Source organism: Myotis myotis, unplaced genomic scaffold (assembly GCF_014108235.1).
Source record: "Myotis myotis isolate mMyoMyo1 unplaced genomic scaffold, mMyoMyo1.p scaffold_m19_p_9, whole genome shotgun sequence".
Taxonomy (NCBI): domain Eukaryota; kingdom Metazoa; phylum Chordata; class Mammalia; order Chiroptera; family Vespertilionidae; genus Myotis; species Myotis myotis.
In genome coordinates, this window is record NW_023416401.1 from 56,426,709 (window position 1) to 56,443,328 (window position 16,620).

At 39.7% G+C, this 16,620-nt stretch overlaps 1 protein-coding gene across 2 annotated transcripts in view; it reads right to left on the reverse strand.

The window, feature by feature from the left end:
• CTNNBL1 (catenin beta like 1) overlaps nucleotides 1-16,620 on the reverse strand; it is a 172,932-nt gene that overhangs the window by 80,161 nt on the left and 76,151 nt on the right. For both annotated transcript variants that reach the window (XM_036321863.1, XM_036321864.1), the window contains exons 8-10: nucleotides 13,321-13,393; nucleotides 13,025-13,083; nucleotides 11,424-11,572 (exon numbers count right to left, since the gene is read on the reverse strand). In XM_036321863.1, the coding sequence (XP_036177756.1) occupies nucleotides 11,424-11,572; nucleotides 13,025-13,083; nucleotides 13,321-13,393 (281 nt within the window). The remainder of the gene's footprint in view (nucleotides 1-11,423; nucleotides 11,573-13,024; nucleotides 13,084-13,320; nucleotides 13,394-16,620) is intronic.

Consider the following 16,620-nt stretch of genomic DNA (forward strand, 5'->3'; position numbering starts at 1 on the left):
AAATTCTTGCAGCAAACTAGTTGAGAGTTGCTACCCTGTAAGTATAATTTAGTCTTATTTCTATGAATTGTACTCTCTGAACCCAATCACTGTTAAACTGCACAGTAAATTGTGACTTTCTTAAATTTTATTTTTCTCTCAGCTAACCCGGACTACAAAACCACCACTTGATTTATAGTCATATCTTAACTGTTCTGCTGCTGGCCAAGGGCCATCCAAACACACCCTGTACCTTAAATCTTGACTCTCAAAAGAATTAGGTTAGCCTCCCTGACACATAAGGAGCAGTCCTTTCTCCATCAGAAACTCCGGTTCTCTCTTCCTTTCAGTGTATAGACCTACACTGACCAAGAGATTCTGCACCTCCCATTCTCACCTCATCTTTTCCCTTTCTTTGTTGAAACACTATGGTCAAATACATAATTCCCTTTTTGGAGGTTCCTATACTCTAGGATGGGTACCTACTAATTTTTTCATAGCATGAGTTCCATTTCTAAATTGCACCTCAACAATCTTTTCTTTTCCCCCCAAATGTCTTCATCTGTCCTTTGGCAGAGAGAGAAAAAAACAAAAACAAAACACAATAGCTTTTTCCCCTTTATTGATTCTGTCAAACACTGTGAAATCCAGACACTCTTAACACAGGAATGAAAAAAGTCACCTGACAACTAAACTAACACCTAGGTGGCAGGGTAAATAGAGGGGAAAGGCTGTGAAGTAAGGGCACAGAAGTCCTAGACCCCCAAACAGGCCCCAGAAACAAAAGCTGAGAGACTACAGATCCATGAAGGACTTCTTTGAACCCTGAGTGCAAAGGTTACACACAAGACATTAAAACCTAAACCATAGCCCTGAGCCGTGGGCAAACTACGGCCAGCTGGCCGTTGAAATGAATAAAACTAAAAAAAAAAAAAAAAAGACCGTACCCTTTTATGTAATGATGTTTACTTTGAATTTATATTAGTTCACACAAACACTCCATCCATGCTTTTGTTCCGGCCCTCCTGTCCAGTTTAAGAACCCATTGTGGCCCTCGAGTCAAAAAGTTTGCCCACCCCTGAAGGAAGATCATGGAGGCAAAGAGCTAAGAGGTTCACGTGTCCCAAAGGGAAATAAACCGAAGTGTGGCCACTTGGTTGGCTGCTGTTCCACAGCCTAGCGTGGGCAGAGATCAAATAGGGCAGTGAGCCCAGGACTAGAGCCGATGCCTGATCTTCCCTCGAGCCTTGAAGATCACAGTCAGCATATGACCTGTTTTGTGTTCTTCATGCATTAAAAAGTTTGACAGGAAAAAACAGGACTAAATATCTTCAGACAAGAGATTGAGTTCTCAGCTTTATGGCTTTTAATAAGTCACTCCTCATTCTTTAAGTCTATCTATAAGACTTGCCAGAAATTCTATGACTCAGTGATTCTAAACAGCAAAAATGTTTCTCAGATTTTCCTCAGAAAATATGTATTGGGTACCTAATGTGTATATGTTGCTAGGTACAGAGATACAAGAGGAAGAAAAGCTGATCTCTGCTCTCAAGAGTCTTACAGTATAGTCAGAGACAAACAGATGTTTATCACAGAGATAAGCAAAAGATGCTAGAACCTAATCCTCAAAATTTAGGAGTGGTGAAATAAGGATAGGACTAGGGGAAGTGACATTTGGGCAGAGGCTTCTTAAAGAAGTTTAGCCTAAACATTCAGGGTGAGTCACCCAGAGGAAATAACGAAATGTGTTCAGGAATCTAAATTAGTTTAGTATAGAGAGCAGAATGTGAACATGTGGAAAAGAAAGATGAGAAGACCATAGGAGAACTAGGCAGAGCTCAGATGCTGAAGGGACATGATACCACATCAAATGTTCATAGACAAAGAAGTAAAGTCATTTGTAAAAAAAGTCAATTTCACTAACAGAAAAGAAATAGGAAGAATAATTTCCATAGTTCCACAGAAAAAGGAAAATGAGGAAAGAACTAAAATACAAGGCAAACAAAATAAAACCATCAAGGAAACCACTGGAACAAAATAAACTGACAAGAAAAAGGCCAAACATAAGAAACACATTATATTCAAATGTCCATGGAATAATTACAAAAAATAACCATCTATAAGACCACGAAGTCTCAAATTCAGAAAAGTAGGTATTTTTCAGCCTACATTTTGTTAATGTAACAAGAAAACAAAACTTTACCACTTGGAAACATGTGATGAAGCTGAGCAATTGTAGGAGAACATTTTTAACTTTAAATATCTTTATTTTTAAATAAGAGAATTATTTTGAAAAGCATCAGCTGTTCAACTCATAAGCGGAAGGTAGGAAGAAAAGGAAAAACATAGAAAAGAAAAGCAGAGGAAAAAAAAAAAAAAAGCCTGGGAAGGCAAAAAGTACACAAACATACCACCAAACCAAAAGCTAAAACAATCCCAATCCCAATCACTTGTCACAAATCTGACTGAGAAAAAAAGCAGAGAAATTTAAATACATAACACTGGCAATTATAAAAGGGACAAAAGAAAACAAAAAGAGAAAATGAAATAAAATGGAAAAGAATTATAATACAAGGACAATTTATATTAATAAACTTGAAAGTCTGTATGAACTTGAAAAATTTCTAGAAAACTATAAAATACCAAATTATCTTAAGGAAAATTAGAATACAGATAAAATAAATAAAAAACCTAAATAAATGATGAAATATATCATGTCCATGGATTGGAAAACATTATTACAAAGATGTCCATTCTTCCCAAAATAATCTATAGATTCAATGTCATTCCAATAAAAATCCCAGCAGTGTTTTTCTAGAAATTGACCAGCTGGATAGAAAAACTAAGTTATTAGAATAGTTAAACCAATCTTTAAAAAATATTGTAAGATGACCCATGCCACATGATTTCAAGACTTACCTATAAAGCTATCTAATCTAATAAAAGAGAAACATGGTAATTGGCGTACGACCGCTACCCTTCCCATTGGCTAATCAGGGCAATATGCAAATTAACTGTCAGCCAAGATGGCGGCCGGCAGCCAGGCAGCTTGAAACTAACATGAGGCTTGCTTGCTTCAGTGACGGAGGAAACCAACGTTCCCCGCCTGCCTTGCCGGCCTCTAAGCCTGCAGTTTAAGAAACACTGTAACATATAGAAGCTAAAAAAAAACCTCAGAAACCAGCTTTCAGCGAGCTGGGATCTCAGAGCTGGAGTCAGAGCTGGAGTTATACATTGTTTCGAACCGAAACAAACCAGATACCTACTTTCAGCAGCGGAGGCCTAAGAGCTGGAGCCTCAGAGCTAAAGCTGGCTCAGAATTTAAAAAGAAAAAGAAAAAAAGGAGCGGTTGGGAGCTTCCGTCACCTGCAAGCCTGAAAACAGCCCTCAGCCCCTCACCCAGACTGGCCAGGCACCCCAGTGGGGACCCCCACCCTGAAGGGTGTGTGACCAGCTGCAAACAGCCCCCAGCCCCTCACCCAGGCTGGCCAGGCACCCCAGTGGGGACCCCCACCCTGATCCAGGACACCCTTCAGGACAAACCAGCCAGCCCCACCCATGCACCAGGCCTCTATCCTATATAGTAAAAGGGTAATATGCCTCCCAGCACCGGGATCAGCGGAGCCGAGAGGCCTCCCGGCACCAGAATCAGCGTGACAGGGGGCAGCACCCAAACCCCTTGATCGCCCTGCGGCTCTGTGTGTGACAGGGGGTGGGGCCACAACTTCCCTATCCGCCCTGCTCTGTTCGTGACGGGAAGGCGCCCCAACCTCCTGATCAGCCCTGCTCTGTGCCTGATACGGGGGAGCTTCCCAACCTCTGATCTCCCTGCGGCTCTGTGTGTGACAGGGTGCGGCGCCCCAACCCCCTGATCGGCCCTGCTCTGTGTGTGACAGGGTGCGGCGCCCCAATCCCCCCTCCCCCACGGGCACTGCTCTGTGTGTGACAGGGTAGAGCCATAACCTCCCATCGGCCCTGCCCTGAGTGTGAGAGTGGTGGCATCCCAACCCCCTGATCGGCCCTGCTCTGTGGATGATAGAGGGCGGCGCCCCAACCCCCTGATCCGCCCTGCTCTGTGTGTGACAGGGGGTGGTGCCCCAACTCCCCTATCGGCCCTACTCTCTGAGTGACAGGGGGGAGCTCCTCAACCCCCTGATGGGCCCTGCTCTGTGCGTGACAGGAGGCAGTGCCCCAACCCCCGGATTGGCCCTGCTCTGTGCGTGACAGGGGGCAGCGCCCCAACCCCCGGATTGGCCCTGCTCTGTGCGTGACAGGGGGTGGCACCGCAACCTCCCCATCGACCCTGCCTTGAGTGTGACAGGGGGCGGTGCCCCAACCCCCCAATCGGCCCTACCCTGAGCGTGACTGAGGGTGGCATCGCAACCTCCCAATCCGCCCTGCTCTGTGCATGACAGGGGGTGGCGCCCCAACTCCCCAATCGGCCCTGCTCTGAGCCCGACCAGGGGCTGCACCTAGGGATTGGGCCTGCCCTCTGCCACCCGGGAGCAGGCCTAAGCCAGCAGGGCGTTATCTCCCGAGGGGTCCCAGACTGCGAGAGGGCACAGGCCAGGCTGAGGGGCCCCCCTTCCCCCCGAGTGCACAAATTTTTGTGCACCGGGCCTCTAGTAATATCACAATAGTATGGTGATGGCAAAAAGAGAGACACATAAATAAATAGAGAACAAAAATAACAGAAATAGACCCACAAAGATCTAAGATAAATTGATAGCTGACAAAGGTATAAAAGCATTTAATGGAACATGGATAATCTTTGCAATAAATAATGCCAGAACTGGACACCTATAAACAAAAAGAATAAATAAAACTATAGTAGGTATGTAGATAGGTATAGGCAGAGTAGGCTAGGTACTGAAGGTCACCAGCGTGGAAAGCCCTGGGCACCTAGCAATGGGCAAAATTGGGCTGGGACCTCACCCCCAGGGTGACCTCTCTGCCCCTAGCATATTTCTGGTCATGCAGTTTGGGTCCCCTGAAATATCATATTGCTAGTCATGTGGTAGACCCCCTTAGAGGAGGAACAAGGCTGAAAACAAGGCTCATGTGTCGCAGACAAGGACAAAAGATGACCGATAAGTCAGCCTAAAGTAGTAGTTAGCCCCTCGCACCTAGCCCCCCTGCTAGAGGAGGAACTCTTGCAAACATCCCAGGACAATACTTAGAGCCGCTTGCTGGATTCTTTTATTTCCCGTGTACTTTCTCTTTGCTTGCTGAATAAATTTTCTCCTTTGATTTGAATTCCTTAGCTCTGAATTCTTCTCTTAGCCAAACTCAAGTACTGATGTCTAACATCTGCCACTAACAAAACCAAGAACCTCAACTCATACCTCACAGCATATACAAAAATGAATTTAAAATGGATCATAGACAAAGAAATGTAAAACCTAAAACTGAGACATTCTAGAAGAAAACATAGAAGAAATGCTTTGACACCTTGGGTTAGGCAAACAGAGTTTATATATAATACCAAAGGCACAATTCATAAAACAAAAATTTATAAATTAGACTTCCTCGAAGTCAAACTTTGCTCTTTAAAAGACACTAAAAATAAAAAGGCAATCCACACACTAAGATAAAAATATTTCCAAAATGTGTACCTGACAAAGATTTATGTCTAGAATAAACCACACTTAAAACTCAATAAGCCAACACAAATAAAAAAATAAACAAAAGGTTTTGACATAAGTTTGACTTTAGTAAAAGATGTAAGAAAGGTCAATGTATATATGAAAAGATATACTAGTTATCAGGGATATGCAAATTAAAACTACAATACACACTCATTCAAATGGCTAAAATTAAAGTCTGACAATGGCAAGTATTGAAGAGGATATGGAGCAATTAGAATTCTCATGACTTGCCAGTAGAAATATGAAATAATACAATCACTTTGGAAAACAGCTTGGTAGTTCCTAATAGTAAACTTACATTGGAAACAATCCAAATGTCCTTGAACAGGTTAATAAACAAATTGATATAATGGAATGCAGAAATATAATAGAATACTATCAAGCACAAAAAAGAAACAAACTACTGATATATGCAAAATGAATGAGTCTCAAAAACAATTTGAGTGAAATAAGTTAAAAAACACACACACACATACTGTATAATTCTATCTATATGAAATTCTAGAATGACAGTGGTTGCCTGGGCCAGACATGAACTGGTAGGAACTAACTGCAAAAGGGATCAAATGAATTTTGTTAAAAACTATCTATATATGCATGTTTAATATGGTAGCCACTAGTCACATGTAGTTATTGAGCATCTAAATGAGGCTAATAAAACTAAGGAGCTAAAATTTAAATAAATTTAAGCTTAAATTTAAAAATTGATACTTGATTCAGTTATTGGGACACATTGTTTGAAGAAATTTAGGTATAGAAATCTACTTTTTCAATTGTAAATTTTATGGACTCCTATATAATAAAAGAGAAACATGTAAATTGACTGTCCCTCTGCTATGCTCACCAGCCAATCAGGAGTGAGTATGCAAATTAACCTAACAAAGATGGCATGTTAATTTGCATACATAGGCGCTGGGCAGAGAGCAGAGCAGGAGAGCCAGTGGCTTGGGGGGATGTGGCTCCCTCGGTTGCTCCCCCCAAGCCACCAGGTGTAAAGCAGAGCAGGAGAGCTGGCAGAGAGTGGAGCGGCTTGGGGAACTTGGCTCCCCAAGCCACCAGACGGAGAGCAGAGAGGGAGAGCTGGTGGCTTGGAGGACTTGGCAGAGTGGGAGGCCATGGGACGGAGACAGAGCAGGAAGGGAAAACCAAGAGCACGGGGAGCACCAGGAATTCTGGGAATAGTAGTTCCGGTGGCAGATGGATCTCCTAGACACCAGAGCAGCAGTTCTCAACCTGTGGGTCGCGACCCCTTTGGGGGTCGAACGACCCTTTCACAGGGGTCGCCTAAATACATCCTGCCTATCAGATATTTACATTACGATTCATAACAGTAGCAAAATTACAGTTATGAAGTAGCAACGAAAATAATTTTATGGTTGGGGGTCACCACAACATGAGGAACTGTATTAAAGGGTTACGGCATTAGGAAGGTTGAGAACCACTGCACTAGAGCAAAGTGAGCCTGGAGCAAGTTACTGTTGCGGTGGGGGATGGAGGGAAAGCAAAGGTAGAGACATAAGTAAAATCAGAGTGTCTAGGAAAAATTAAAGGGAAGATATCCTAAAACTTCCAGGAAATTTCCACCAATGAAGCAAAGAAAAAACAATGCCTCTATTATTCTGTGAGCAGCAAACCAAACTGAGTTGGGGTCTCAGACAATTCTCTCATATGATTACAAAGAGAGACAGAAACTCCCGGATTGGAGAGGGCTCCCTGAGGGTTCCCAGATTGGAGAGGGTGCAGGTTGGGCTGAGGGGCCCCCAAAGCCCCCAGTGCACGAATGTCGTGCACTGGGCCCTCTAGTATAACTATAAATATAAATGAAGTACTTTAATGAAAATTTAGCATTTGGATTGAAATGTAAATGTAAAATACATACTGGGTTTCAAAGACAGTATAAAAAATAAATGTAAAATGGCTCAATAATATCTTTATTGACTGTATGTTAAAATGATTATTTTTAATCAGTGGGTTAAATAAAATACATTATTATTATTTTTTTAAAATATATTTTATTGATTTTTTACAGAGAGGAAGGGAGAGAGATAGAGAGTTAGAAACATCGATGAGAGAGAAACATCGATCAGCTGCCTCCTGCACATCTACTGGGGATATGCCTGCAACCCAGGTACATGCCCTTGACTGGAATCGAACCTGGGACCTTTCAGTCCGCAGGCTGACGCTCTATCCACTGAGCCAAACCCGTTTCGGCTAAAATACATCATTAAAATTAGTTGTGTTTAACCTTTTTATTGTGGCTACTACAAAATATAAAACTACATATCTCACTCACATCACATTTTTATTGGACAATGCTTTTCTATATCTTCATTGTGGTGAGAACAAAGGTATATAAACCTGTCAAAATTAAAATTGTACATTTAAAATGGGTGTGTTTTATTGCATATAAATTATGCTTCAATAAAATTGATAAAAACATTAAATTGGGTAGTATATGTGTGTGTGATAATGTGTGTACATAAATAACTATATTGTTGATAATCTTTCCTTATCAAAAATCAGAAGTGTTAAAAAATTCACAAGATAGAGACATGCAAAATTAACTGTTCCTTTTAATAGTTAAGAAATTAAATTATATTACAGTGGCTTCCCTCATTAGATATTGGCCTCCCTCACTAGATACTGAATTTCTTGAAGGTAGGAATCCTGTCTTGTTCATCATCTCTGTATAAGCCTAGCACTTAACAAATATAGTACTTTATCAATGTTTTAATAGCTGCAGAATTATTTTAGACACTTTATATATAGTCTAAATCCCACAAAATTCCTGCAAATATGGCACTATTCCTCCATTTTTCAGATGAAAAAACTAAGGGTCAGAAGTCAGAAAGGTTATAGTAATCTTACCAAATACCCAGAACCAACAAGTGAAAGAGCTATGTTCCAAACCTGTATTCACCTCAACTCCAAAGCCCCTTCTTCTGAGATAGGGTATGTGATGAAACTCTGTAAGTGATAAGGGCTTCAGGGACAGTCAAAGAGATAGTAAGACCAACCCCCAAAGGATTTATGGCTTAGAACCTACAGAGACCAGCTTGATCCAACATGGCAACTAATATAATCTTATGATAACCTCAAGCCTCATTATATACTCATTGTAATACATTCACATACTAAATGACACACCCCTTGTGCCATGATAAATGGAAAGCCTATATAAGGAACCAAGATGGCCTACAGCGCTTTCTGAGAAGTCTCCACCTCTTTCCTGGGAAAGAAACTGAATATTCCGCCCCCTTATTGAATGTCTTACCCCTCAATTAAATGAGCCTCAATAAAAAAAATAAATCCCACTAGGAAGGGGCTGCTCTGTCTGTAGAATAGCTCACTCTGTAACTCATTGCTTCAGTAATAAACTCTCTTTCACTTTAAATTCTATGCTGGCTTGCATTTGGATTCTTTCCTGTGCAAAGCCAAGAATCCACAGTGGGTTGTGAACCCTTGGGTCCCCAGACCCCCAATATGCCTATATCACTTCCATACTATACTACGCTGCCACCTTTCCAGGTGCGCATTTCATAACTGATGAATGCCCGAATCAAAGTAAAAATCAGCAGTAGGGGCAATGGAGCCATAGAAATTTTCCTGAACTTTTAGTGTTACGGCTTCCTAGTCTTCAATAGGCTCTCTCTAACAGAGAACAATTTGGCAGGTCTTGATAGGTCAGAAGAACAAATCTAGTAGAAAAAAACAATTCCCTCCCAATTAAACTTTCCACTTGAGAGTCAGAAGAAGAAAAATAACTTAGAAGAGCATAGGAAAGAGAAAAAAGGAAATGCTGAATCTGCTAATATAGCTAATTAATGCAGAAGAATTAATCTAATGGTAACTTCAGCATTCAAAATTGAAAAGTTAGGAGATCCTAGAGAGTTAGTTTCTAAGTCTTTGGAGCTTCTTTTTAATTAGGCTCCCAGAATCTCAGCATTCCTGTTTAAATAATCCATATTTCTAGTTATTTATTCAGCTCCCACCGCTGTACATTACTAAGCCATATGCTACAGGAATACATCACTTCATATTTACACTCAACCATCCAAAGACACTGGCAGTTCAGACCTTTAAGAAGCTTAGGGAAAAGTCCCTGCAGAATTAGTTTTCAGGTTAGAAAGCCCAGGAAGCCAAATGCATCTTCTTTACTTGCTATTTGCTTGAGAGAAGGTTGGTCATTTCAACAAAAGAACAGGCAATTAGAAGGGTAAAGGAGATAAGCAAACAAAAGACTCAAGAGAGGAAAGCTAGCAGAAATCACCTGAACACTAAAGGCCTCTGAATAATTTCAATGCCCCTCTATGCACTTTAAATAAAAATTTTAAAGCAATTCCAGAAAGGAAGATTTTCAATCAATCTAAGGTCTGATACACACTGGACAAATGAAGAGGTCTACTATGCCCCCAGCCTTTAAAGCAAAGGTATTTTAGAAACATATATCTTGATAATATTAAGTACAAAAGCAATTTTAAGCACAAAATGGTCACTGTAGAATTTTTTATAATAGCAAAACATTAAAAGTAACTTATATCAACAATAAATACTAAGTAAGCTACATTCTCTGAGAGTCCATTATGCAGTTATTGAAAACTCTCATGAAGATTATGTCACAACATGGAAAACAGCATGTTAAGTTTAAAAAGAAACAGTATAGAAAATTACATGTGTGGCAGGTCTAAAAAGCTGTTAAAAACAAGAAAACAATTACATTAAAAAAAAAAAAAAACAGGGATATACAACCAAAGTTGGGTTGTATTTGGATGATAAGAGTTTTTTGTGTGTTTTTTTCCTTGAAGGTAAGAATCCCGTGATACTCAAAATAGTATCATATCAGTGTTTAAAAGCAGTTTTACATGTCTATATTCTAAATTGTATTTAATTGATACATATTCAATTTATAAAAATATTTTGCCAAATAAATAATTTAAGAGAGTTTTTGGTGTATGGGAACAGAATTTTCAAGACGATAGACTATGGCTCAATTTCATAAAGAATAATTCAATAATGATTAGAGTCTTCCAACCATGCAGACATGATCTAGTATCCCTCAATGTAGGAAACTGCCCCTTGACCTCCACCACGCTCTAGTTATTACCCCCCGCCCCAATCTCTCTCCTCCCTTTCAAAAGAGTTATGAATGTAAGATACTTCCCATTTACTTCCAACTTTAGGATTCTGTGAAATATGATAACATGATACCCACTTTAAATAGTTTAAGAAATCAGAACATAAACAATAAAGAAAAGTTCTAGAACTGTCTTGCACATTTTCTTATCTCTGATGCTAGCCACATAGCACATGCACAATTCATCATTGAAAATAATGTATACTGAAAAATATAAATATGAATGATAGCCTACTGTCAATAATAAAATATAGACAAATGTATGGCATAGATAGGTCTATATGGGATATTAAAAAATTGGGCTCAGTTTAGAAATTAATATATGTTTAGGAGTTAGATTGGGCTCAGTTAGAAATTATTATATGTTTAGGAGTTAGTTAGATTTCCCAAAACCAATACATTATAAGGAGGAGCAAAAAGACATTTCCCTTTAATGGAGTGGTCATATTATCAATGGGCAAAATAGAGCAAACAGACCAAGATACTTTTATTTGCCCATTCTCACTTTAGAAAAGACCACTCACACCTCTGAAGACTTTATGATTTTATATATCTCAGAGGAAGCTCAAGGGAATAAAAAACCATAACTATATGTCCTTTAATTTAGGCTAAAAGATAGGAGTTGGGCAAAAAGTATGAAAGCTAGAAGGTAAGAAACATACCTGAGCATGAGATTCATAAGCTGAAGACCCTCGCCCTTCAGGAAGCGCTCACGATTGGAACTGAGCATTAGGCAGGAACAGAGTGAATCAAACAGATTCTCCATCATCTCCTGCTCTTCCGCAGTGCTAGGATTGTGTCTTTTAAACACCTGCCAAGCAAAGACATCAGAAACACAGAGTCTAAGAGAATGTCTTTTCATCAGCCAGCATTCAACAATTTCCAAAGCCTGCCTGTCATGATAACCCCACAGTAGTGGGAACAAAAGCTTATCAAACAAAATTCTCATTAGTTCCTATTTTAGAAAAACTGAGCTTTATGATTCACAGGTATTAAATAAATGGCTGTCGGTTCATACAAAAAAACCCCAAAAAAACTCAACTGACCATTGGATCTATGAGTGGTTGATAGTTTCAAGGAGGCAGAGTTTGTAAAAAATTATTTTACTATGAAATATAATGCAAATATAGAAAACTCTAAAATAGCTAAATGAATAAGGTGAGCACCCCTAAAACCACCATCCAACTCAAGAAACTTTTCCAGTTATCCCCAAAGCCCTCCACTGGCCCAACCCAATCACAACCCCTTCCTTCCCCTTCTTAAAAACAACTACAATCCAGAAGGGCAAATATTGGCTCAATATAAGGAAGAGTTTTCTAACCATCAGGGCTAATGAATTGCCTAGCTCAGCAGCTATGGCTCTAAGTCATGGGAACAGCTTAAAGCAAAAGTTTTGTCTTTGCCAGAGAGATATGTGGCATGTTAAGGGGAAAGCCTCTTAACAGTATCCGCATACCCATACAGTCTATTACAAAATGATCAATAATCTTGCAGGAACAAGACTAAGCACCGTCCCAGAATTAAAAACAGATTCACATTTCAAAACTCTCTTTTTGGGGGTGGAGGCCAAGCCACTCAGGCTGCTGGCACCAAGAGGGAAGCTGTATGCAAACTGACATCTCAGGCACTCCCAACACTCTCAAGATTTTATCCAAATGATCTATTTCAGTCCTGTTTTTGGAATAGCACATATGAGATTTGCTAGAAGAAATCTTAACAGTGTTTTCAGAATGCCAGCAGAACAACATTTCAAGTGGATTTACATTTCTTACAATGAACAAACGGCAATTTCCAGTTTCTCATTCTAGCCTCCAGTACTACATCCTTCCCTCCTCTGTGACCTCTACCCCACTGCCCTGGAACCTGTACTCCTTGAACTTATTTGGAAAATGAACAGACTCCATATTAGTGGCAGACTGAAAGGAAAGGAAGTGAATAATCTTAGGAATGGGTCAACTAAAAATAACGTGGTATTCATAGCCCCAAAAACATACACTTAAACAAGAAGCACCTTTTTTGAATTGATAAATATCAAGAGACCAAGAAAATCCATATGAGATACACAGTGATAGCTGATCATAAAAAGCAAATGACTAAGAAAAGGAGGCAACTCATGTACCTCCACTGTAACCTCAAACCTAACAACAGACTCCACATGCCCTGCATCACATGGCTTATTCCTTCCCACAATTTCCAGCTCCACCCCCCATTTAAAGCAGGCCATGTATCTTCATGGCTGACAGGAAGCATAAGAATTACTCACGGATAACTGCTGAAGAAGCACATCGATTCCATCCAGCTCCCCAAGCAACTCCCTGTTTTCTAAAAGGGGAAAAAAATAGAGGAAGAAAAAAAATGAAGCTAACTGTCAGATTTTACAGCCGTCTAACACTGATACATCAGCAAACAAAATCAATACAGCTTGACAGAGTACAAAAGCTGCACAGAGAGCGAGAGGGAGAGCAAGGGGATGCCAAAGGCAAGAGAGCTTGCTGTCATGATCTGAAACAAGCCTAGCTCCTATCCTAACAGAATATCAATACTGAGAGGGAGCCTCACCATCATTGTCCTGGAGCAATATGGCCAGCACTTCACTACAATACAGTTTGTTGGCATCGAAAGGCATCTTTGCCTGTAAGGAAACAGGAGAAATGAGAAAAAAACAAAACAAAACACGTTATGGGGCACTGTTTCCCTTCCCAGACTGAATTTTTCACAAGTACTAGAATCTGAGTTAGAGAAAAATAGAGTTAGAAAGGGAAAAGGCAGGTTAAGAGTGTAAAAAAAAAAAAAAAAAAAAAGTCTGACTCTGCTCTCAAGAACTACATAGTAAAACCATAAATGGCAGATGAACACAATGTCTCCACGTTCCTAATGCCCAGGTATGAATGTCACCACCTCTGGGAAGCCTTCCCAGATCCCCCAATTTGAGTCCAGAGACTACTGTCTAGCGCAGGGGTGGGCAAACTTTTTGACTCGAGGGCCACAATGGGTTCTTAAACTGGACCGGAGGGCCGGAACAAAAGCATGGATGGAGTGTATGTGTGAACTAATATAAATTCAAAGTAAACATCATTACATAAAAGGGTACGGTCTTTTTTTTTTTTTTTTTTTTTTTTTTTTTTAGTTTTATTCATTTCAAAGGGGCCGGATCCGGCCCGCGGGCAGTAGTTTGCCCACGGCTGGCTAGTACATACTACGTACTCAAAATGTGAACTAGATGAGTAATTGAAATTTTTGAACTTTAAGACTAAAACTTATCATAAAGCTTTGTTCACGAGTTATAATGACAAAATTAAGTTGTAAATTAGCTGACACATTAGAGAAGTTGAAAAGAAAGCAAGTTCGTATTTAGATTAGTTGAGTATATTTATAACAAAGTAGTGCCTTTGGATTTTTTAATGTTTAAAATTTAATTTGAAATCATAAACCTATCTGCTTGTGTGCCATAATCTGCCTACTATTTAAAAAGGAAACCACATTAAATATGCAGTAATGTGTTAATATTTTAACACCCAAATTGCTACCCACAATTCTTTGCCTGCTGCATGCTCTGCTACTTGGAGTTCCAGGGGGCACACATCTACTGCAGAGACTCTTTTTCATGGCCGTCCACATTGCTGCTTTAGGAGCGAGACTCAAATCTCTCATCATTAACAATGCCCTTCGGATAAAGGTGCAGAGAGGACCAAGCCTCATCAATGTCTTTTTATTTACTGTACCCTTGATCCTTAAAATGCAGGAACATAGACAACAACTGTTAATCAGCAGCAGCCTTGCTACATCTCCAGGTTTTTTGAAATGACAAATAATTCCTGTATCTGGAAAGGACAGGGGAAGTGTTTATCTTGAAGCTAACACTTCTATCACCTTAGCACCATTCACAGTTCTGTTTGGACATTGATTTTGTACTTAAGAAGGAAGAGTGGCCCCTAATGAAGCAATGCCAGCATCTTTTCCGTTTTCTGTGCACGTCTCCCTTGTCAAGCCTAAGTGCACCCCACAGGGTTTCAGGAGGCCGACCAGGTATGACCCATCTTAGATTAAAAGATCTGTAAATGCAAGGACTTACGTGTGCTGACTACAAGGTATGCTCCCTGGCAAGCTTAAGGCCTTGTTTCAAGAAATTCAGTATAAGAGCCAGGGTTTAAGTGAAATTTGTGGCATGTTTCACTTTAAGGAAAACAGTGTTATAAAAATCAAGCTACAAAATGAAAAGCCAAGGGGTGAGCATGGCCATCAGAATCAAGAATCTGCCAACAGAATTACTTACTCAAATTACTTAAGTTACAAGTATTGCCATTTTAAAAGATTTAAGTCACACCAACTATTATGCTTTTCAAAGGTCAGGGTTCTCGTTTAAAACAAGACATGGTTAGCTGGAAGAAGCCCTAAGAATCAGGCCACTAGAACAATAGCCTTTCCATGATCCCAATGCCTCTCTTGTCCTTTATTTGATTTTATAAACTCCTGTCTCCAAGGTAGTGGATGGATTTTCTCTTTTTTCCCAACAAATATTTATTGGGCATCTGCTATATGCCAGACAAAGAACTGAACATGACAGCAAACAGAGGTGAATTTGACATGAACATGAATGTTATCTGTTGTCAAGGAATTAAATTAAATTATGGTACGAATTAATTTTATCAAGTGATACACTAACATTAAGAAAAGGACATGAATCTGGGCTCAGACATACCTAGGTCTGACTAATGAGCATGCACTATCTATGTGGCACAAAGTATGCAGTTCCCAAGTTGCATGTCGAGGTACCTGGTGTTATACTGAACTCACAGGGGCACCATAGGATATTTTCAATTTCCAAGGAAAGCACAGTGACATTTAACATCTGCTCAACACTACATTAACTACTAGCTCCAGGTGGATTTCTTTTCATGACATCCTATCATTCTGAAGTTGGGTTTTGGTGGTTGCCGTGATAAAAGAACTGTGTGAAACAGGAAAGAGGGTGATGGTATTCAATCTGATTCCAAGATTTCAGAAGTTGTACAGAACTGAAAAGGCACACACATCTATCAGTAAATAACTGTGGTATTTAAGAATTAAATAAAATACATATTGTCTTTTAATTCATGTGTATTATTTTTTCAAATGGCACTAAATTGTTAATACATAAATAGGTATTAAACCAGGGGTCCTCAAACTTTTTAAACAGGGGGCCAGTTCACTGTCCCTCAGACCGTTGGAGGGCCAGACTATATGCACACTGCACATATCTTATTTTGAAGTAAAAAAACAAAACGGGAACAAATACAATATTTGTATTGGCATGTGGCCCGCGGGCTGTAGTTTGAGGACCCCTGTATTAAACTGTCTGCACCTAACTACTTAATACATGGGGCAGTTATATCCTTTCTGGCACAGGGATACTATAAAAACAAAATTCTGAGACGCTAATGGCACCATGAACTGAGAATGGACATCTATGACCCAAAATAACATTTCTTGGTCCCGAGTTTCCTTATCTGTAAAATGGAAATAATAAAATAACATCTCTTGGGGGAGTTACTATGAGAATTAAATAAGATATGGAAGTATCTAACAGTAGGTACTAAAAGTTTTTCTGATAACTGGAATCAGAAATATCCACACTAGAATCTCAGCTCTAACAATTACCTGCCATTTGACCTTGGCCAAATTACTCTGCCTCTCTAACTCAATTCCTCTCATGTTAGGTGAAAACAAATCATAATTTTCTCATGAAGTAATTAAATAAACTAGTATATACTTAATAGGCACCCAACAACTGAGTTCCCCTCTATTGAGAATTCCTGATTCCCTCCAGAAAATCTGCAGTTTTTTGCTGTGTATCACTTCAAGGAGTTTCCAATTTGCCCA